The sequence below is a fragment of the Cucumis sativus genome, chromosome 3 (assembly GCF_000004075.3).
Source record: "Cucumis sativus cultivar 9930 chromosome 3, Cucumber_9930_V3, whole genome shotgun sequence".
NCBI lineage: Eukaryota > Viridiplantae > Streptophyta > Magnoliopsida > Cucurbitales > Cucurbitaceae > Cucumis > Cucumis sativus.
This window is the reverse complement of record NC_026657.2, coordinates 36,380,612-36,387,835: the sequence shown is the minus strand read 5'-3', so window position 1 is coordinate 36,387,835 and position 7,224 is coordinate 36,380,612. Positions and strand designations below refer to the sequence as shown.

Below are 7,224 nucleotides of genomic sequence, written 5' to 3'. Positions count from 1 at the left end.
AGTTTGTTGATGTTTGACTTATATTAAAGGGAGATTTTTAAAAGTAGTAAAATAAATTAAAATATTTATAAGCTATAGCAAAATTTTGAATTCTACTCATTTGTATTAGTGACTATCATTAATAAAATTTTAAATTTTTGCTATATGCTGTAAATATTTTATAAAATTTGCTATTTTTAAAAATTCTCCTATATTAAACTATATTATATAACTTTAATTGTTTTAAGGAACAAGAAAAAGAATACAATAATCTAACAACCCAATACCAAAACAATATCAAATTCAATTCATGGAGTATTGACTTTTTTTAGTTTTATGAGATGGATTTTTAAACTTTGTGTGTATTGGATAAATTTAAGGGGTTTTTTTAAAAAATATAATAAATTGGATAAATATTTACACTATATAAAACAATTTTGAAAATAGAAAAAACCCACAAGTCCACAATGAAAAATACAAAAAATGTCTCAACACATAATTAATTGACCACACGAGTGCGTGTAATTCTTCTTCTAAACAATCATGATACACGACACGATCGTGTAGTAAATGATACACGATCGTGTAGGCAATGATATACAAGCGAGTAGATAGTATCAACACCAGCCACACACGTGAGTGTAAGTTTTTTTCTAAACGATCATGTATTTATCGTGTAGGAAATGATACAGGATCACATAGTTCATTATACACGATTGTTAGTTCATGATAAATGATGATTTAAAAAAATCCCTAGTAAACAATCCTGTCGATGATATTACACGATAATGTAGTTCATGATAAACAATGGTTTTGAAAAGCCCTAGTAAACGGTTGTGTAGATCATGGTGCACGACCATGTAGTTTATAATACATGATAACTTGTAGAAATATAAGTTATTATGGTCTTTTAGGTAAAACAATAGAGTCAAAACGCAGGACAATGTGTCAAAACGTATAACTTCTATCGCAAATTAATAAATATGAGAGAATATAACTTGCAAAAGTCATCTCATGCCTGTTTTACGCTGCTTTTTAGTATCTTATTGCATAATTAAAAAGAAAAGAAAAGACAATGAATAGTAAGAAGAGCACGTGCAAAAGCTATGCAATAGAAAGCTTTTCTGGCTATTAAACATCCCTAGGCGAGGAACCACAAGATCATGCGATGAAGATTTACTAAAAGACAAGAATGGTACTTGGAGTTGATGTGACTTGGCAAAGACCGCAATCAGCGCTGACATGTTCAGAAGAATAGAAGCTTCCCACCCAAAGTAGTCTATATAAAGCCTTCTTCTCTACCATATACATTGTCTAGTCTAAATGGACCAAAAACCTAGAGAGCTTCATGAGAGGCGATAGAAATGACTAGTCTTTCTGCCTTCTGTAAAAGTTTTCTTCACCATCTTCTCCGATCAATATTCTTGTAGGTGAGACCTTAGAGAGAGATTAGAGAGAGAAACCATCACTTTTCTCCCCCTAACTTGTACAAGAGTCAATGAATGCTTAGACATTCTGCAACTCGACTTTTATCTCTTTACTTTTCATTTTTGTATTTTATTGTAATTTATGAATTTATATTGTACAATGGTCGAAGGCCTACATTCTTTAATACATTGTAAAATTTATTCCCTTTGAACCTATCATTTCTTTATTGTTCATCTATTGAAGTGTTATAAGTAGTTTAGGCTTGTGATAAGTTCTTGATAAGAGATCTAACTTATAAGGGTGCTCATCGTGTTTAGCTAATCTTTACTCCATCATTTGACAAGTTTTTTTTGTCAACTACTCAAGAGAGTAAGTAGTAAGAACATAGCTAAATGCGCACAAGAATGAGTTTGGAGACAAACTCCATCCTGACAACTTAACCCCCATCATTTGTATCCCGAAAGGAGAACAAGTGTGGTAACTTGGCACCAAAAGGTTGTCATACTTAAAAGAGTGAGGTAATGTGATCCTTACAAGTGACGAAATCTGGATAGGTATCATGAAATTTATCTTTATCATTTACATCTCAAGAGGCGAGTAAGTATGTCGTTTAGGCACTGAGAAGTGTTCACCTTAATTAGAAGATGATTATTTGATCCCTATCGCATCAAGGCTACCGCATGGCTTAATCGCCTAAAACGCAAAGATTTCCTTCATGCCATTTTCTTCACACAAGTTAGTTCATTTCTCCATATTCTCACCTATCCTCATCACCTTTTACAGAGTCTCTAGTGTAGATTCTAGCTTTAATACACCTACACACATTTACGTTCTACTTTATAGAATTGTATACTGCCTAGATGAGAGGTAGATCTTGAAACTAAGATTTGTTAGAAATTTCCTAAGTTCGACCTTGGCTTACCCAGAAAACCCCTCACTTCGCTTACACTTGGACAAGCAAGAGGTAAACATGTATTACATGTTTATCATTTGAAAATCAACAACATAGAGGTAGGAGAGTACCTTTTCTCGCATACTCCTATCCTAATCGCTTACAAAGTCACAAACTTAGAGCTTACTATAACACATTCATGAACAAGCGTTGCACACACACACGACAAACAAGCAATAGTTCATAATACATGATCATGTAGTTCATGATAAATTATGGTTTTATGAAAAGGCTTATGGTTAAATGATTATGTAGTTCATCTCTATCCATGATACATTGAAAAAAAATAATACAAGATTGATAATTGATTGAAAACAAAGATAATAATAACAAAAGTATAATGAAAAAGAATAATTGTAGAACAAATATTATGATTTCAACAAAATATAAAAGAAAAATTGCAAAAGAAGAAGAGAAGGTGATCGCCATTGTGAAGAAGATGGAAAGGAAAAGAAGGAAGAAAACAGAACCATGCAAAATTCAAAAGCGAAAAGGGAAAACTTGAAATGTTTTAAAAAAATGGTCGATTCATGAATTTTTTTTATTTTGTTATACGAGTTGTAAATATTTTGGTGTTTCATTATATTTATAAAAATTAACCTAAATTAAATTAATTTAACTTAACAAGAAAAAAATAGATATCTTTCAAAAATAGCAAAATGAACCAAAATATTTTAAAAATATAGCAAAATGTTACTGTCTATTATTTCTACTAATGATAAACACTGAGAGACTATTATACTAAAAGACGATAATATTTTGTTATCTTTGAAAATATTTTTATCATACTATCATCTATCACTAAATAGACTATAGTATTTTGTTATATTTTAAAAATATTTTCAGAATGCAATTTTAACGTTATAAACCATTTTTCAAGACTATATATAATAATCGACGACCAAACGGCAACTTAGGAAAACTACTGCTTGAAGTTAGTCAGAACCCTTAGTCTAGATGGTGGTTATAATGAATGATAACGCATATATATATATATATATATACCATATAAAATTGAGGAAGAAAATCATTTTGAAAAAGTTAAGAGTTTTCCAACGAATTTGAACAAATATAAGTGAGCTACACACGTGGATGAATATAAGGAATATGAAGAGAAATTGGAAGACTTTTCTTAGTAAATACAATAATAATAATAATTGATTATTGAGAAGAGATGTTTGCAATTTCCAAGTTGTTTGGTGAAAGGAAGAAACGGCTTAAGGACCAAGCAATAGAATCAAAAACCGAGTGCGCCATCATCATCCAGTCAAGTCAATCAACCCTAACTTTTGTCAACTTCTTTGAAAATTCCGACCTTTTATTTTCCCCTTTAAATGCTCTCTTCAAATTCCACCTTTCTTCTCCAAATTTTCCATCGCCCTCTTCAATTTTAATTATTCAAACAAACACAAAGAAAGAAAAAAAATGCCCACCATTTTTCAGTCCCAACCCCCGCCTCGCCGGACCCCCTCCGTTGCTGGAAGAGAACCTGGCCGGAACCGTGCCGTTAGATCCACTTGCAGGAGCTTTAGTTTTGGTGGGATGGTAAGAGGTGGCCGCAATCTGATGGCGCTGCCCGGAGATAGGTGCCGCCGGAATCAGGGAAGCAGAGAGGTTCTAAGAAGGGCTTTGATGCCGCCGAGCCGGAGACCCACACTCCGATGGATGAATTTCCGGCCAACTCCCAGTCGTCTTTCCATAATGTCTATGGCCGAAAGTTAATTGATTAATTTTGTTTTTTGGGATTATTCTTTGATTCTTATTCAACAAATTTCTGGGATTTTCTTTGTATGTATGGAGTATCTATGGATGATTCAGTTACTCATTTTTGGAGTGAAATTTCGGAATCCTTCGTGGTTTTGTTTATTAACTGTTCATCAATTTTTTGGTGTGTAATGTTTGACCAAAAACTTATAAGAAAGTGAAATCAAATTGCAGTATACCAAATTTTTATAGTGTCAATTTTTTGAATGACCAAGCTGAAATTACTGCTCAAGTTTTAATATATTCAAAATTCATCCACCACATGTGCACGCATCAGTTGGAGAAAGAAATTTTGGTCAACCAAATTTTGGCACATCAAGAGAGCAAAAAGAAAAACTACCAATTTTAGTAATTTTAGGGCAATTAAGAATTAGTCCCTAAATTAAAATTAGAAGCCAAATAAATTGTGAAGTAAAACATATTGCATTCGTTTATGTATTGAGAGGGTTAGCAAGAGAGTCGCTAGGATGGGGTGTTCCCCAATCCTCGTTGAGGAATAAATTTACCCCATCCCCTACCATTTGAAGGTTTGGACGAGGGCCGGAATTCCTCCTCCAAGAAATGGGTCAACATGTGGACCTATTCCCTGTTTTTAATCTTTTTAAAAAATGACAAGCAGACATAGTACAACTACAAATAGCTTCTGGGCTTTACTCTTGCATTGACTATTAAATAATTTGGATAAAAAGGTTTGGGTAGTGGGACTGGGATCTACACTAACTGCGTGTATGTGTGTATGTAAATAAAAACAAGATGGAGAAAAGGTCAAGAGTCGAGGTGCTCAGGGTGAGGATATACCCTCCCCATTCCCGACTATGCATCCAGAAATAGTTCCCACGACCCCGATCATTGGACAAACCAAAAATTTCCTACCTCAATCGGAGTAGGGATGGCCTGTGGAGAATGGCCCTGTGGGTTATATTATCATCCCATCTTTGTGCCAATTTGATCATCACGATAGGGTTATTTAATGGTGATTAAGTTGATCAGTGAACCACACATTTTGCTCATGTAATATTGGAGATTGTACCATTATATACTATAAACAAAAACAAATACAAGTATACATTTGTTCAATTTGAGCAATTCAAATTTTCAAAGAATCTCGCCGAACAAGCTTGTAGTACCTCAACCTTCAAATTAAAGGTCCAATTCTCTCTAAGGATCATGTTGTGGAAAAGAATGAACATGAGTGAGAAGATACCTAGCCATTTGCATCCTTTTATTATTTTCTTTTAACAAAGCAAACACAATTGGAACTAGAACTAACCCACTCAAATATTTTATTGATTTTAAGTTTGAGTTTTTTGGTACCACCATGGAATGAAAAATTGAGCCAACAACTAGAAGCATGTCTAATACCACTAAACTAACTTCAGGATAAATTTACAACACACAAAAACAGAAATAAATGAATAAAAATCTCTTAATCCAACCTAATCTAACTCATGATTACATTTTTAGGACAGATTTAGTTTAAGCAATTAATAACTATAAGAGGAATTGATATACAAAATTTCAACCGTTTCTAATTATACTTTTAATTATAAGACGATAAGTTTGTAAATATTCAAATTTTGATGTACATGAGGTGCTTTATGTCAAAAGTCTCTCAGTCCAATTTAACCTATCAATACTAATAACCTCTTCTTTACCCATTTAAAGTTTATAACTTTTAAAACAATAAGTTTAGACCCACGTGTTTTCGTGAATACCGTTATATTTGTAATTTTGTATTTAATAGCTTGATTCATGAACTTTAAATTGAATAGTTGTTGGAGGCAAATATTGATTCATTTCTATATAGATTATTCTCAATCCATATCATGCATATATTCATTATTTTGATATTCTTGTGCAAAATATGAAAGAAGACTCCACTACGAACCCAATGCAATAAAAAGCACTTAAAACATAGTTCAAACAAAGAAGAATAGGCAATGTGAATACATCAAATTTCTCTATTTGAGATTTAATTAATAAATTATTTTTAAAATTATAAACTATTTGAGAGACTGAACAATATCTTCTATGAATTTATTAAATCTCATATACATGAAATTTTTCATTAGACATCTATGATTGAGATTAAAATATCAAAATTTGGTATTTTAATATTCTTGAGGTGAATATAAAAAAATATATATCTTTTGAAACAAAAATAAACTTTGTTTTTCTAATGGCTCTTGTGCCACCCATAATTATCAGTTAATGCTTAGGTTTTATTTTCTTCTCTGTGAATTGAGAAACATGAGACATTTAAAAAAAACAAATAAAAAACTTTGTTTTGTGAACTTTCTTTAATTTAGTTTAAAAGATAAAATTGGGTAACCATTTTATTGGTGTTGGAGAGTGCTAACATCTTTCCTACACAGCTGACTCTCGAACTTAAATCTCATTAATTTACGTAAACCATCTTTTTTTTTTATTTTTTGGGTGACCAATCACACCTTAATATGGTTGGTGACGACTCCAAACCTATTTATTTATTAAAATTAAATAAACGAGAACGTCGGTCACTCCTCATTGGGATCACGTCGCGACAGGCGAAAACTCAAACCCATGGTGTTAGGTTATGGGCCAGCCACATCAATTACAGAGAGAATGGGTTGAGATAGCTAAAAGCAGTAGACAGAGAAAACAGATACGAATATTTATGCCAAAAGTGTCCACATGTCATAGCAAATGTTTGAACACAAGCTCCCCTACATTGATTTTCAAACCCATGCCAATAAGATATATCAAATGTCCAAGAGCTGTAGAAATAGTTGAAGCATGAATGGAAGGAATCCAATTAACAATACCTATTTTATGAAGGATGGCATACTTGATACTCATCCAAACAGTAGGCCAACCATTTGTCGGCCAAAAGCAGATAGTGCCACCAGTTAGTTTCAAGGGCAATTTCTCAAAAGATGAATAAGTAACAACAAAGTCTTTAGGCACATATAATCCTAGAAATTAATTAAGTAGAGATGGAGAAATAGTAAAGCAAACCCCACGCACATGCACCTTCTAAAACTCTGCAGCACTGGGATCATTAAACTCATCAGGAAGATTAACAATCAACTCCCGAATTAGTCGGGGATAAAAAGGACCAA

The 7,224-nt window shown here is 32.6% G+C and overlaps 1 protein-coding gene across 1 annotated transcript; it reads left to right on the top strand.

Annotated features, from left to right (window-relative positions):
* Positions 1-3,784: 3,784 nt before the first annotated feature.
* LOC105435142 (hypothetical protein) lies at positions 3,785-4,081 on the top strand. The gene has a single exon (XM_011654578.1). It carries the CDS (start codon positions 3,785-3,787, stop codon positions 4,079-4,081), a length of 297 nt encoding a protein of 98 aa, XP_011652880.1.
* The last annotated feature ends 3,143 nt before the right edge of the window (positions 4,082-7,224 follow it).

Coding starts and splice junctions, on each gene's coding strand:
- LOC105435142 (XM_011654578.1), top strand. CDS start 3,785: ATGCCCACCATTTTTCAGTCCCAACCCCCGCCTCGCCGGACCCCCTCC.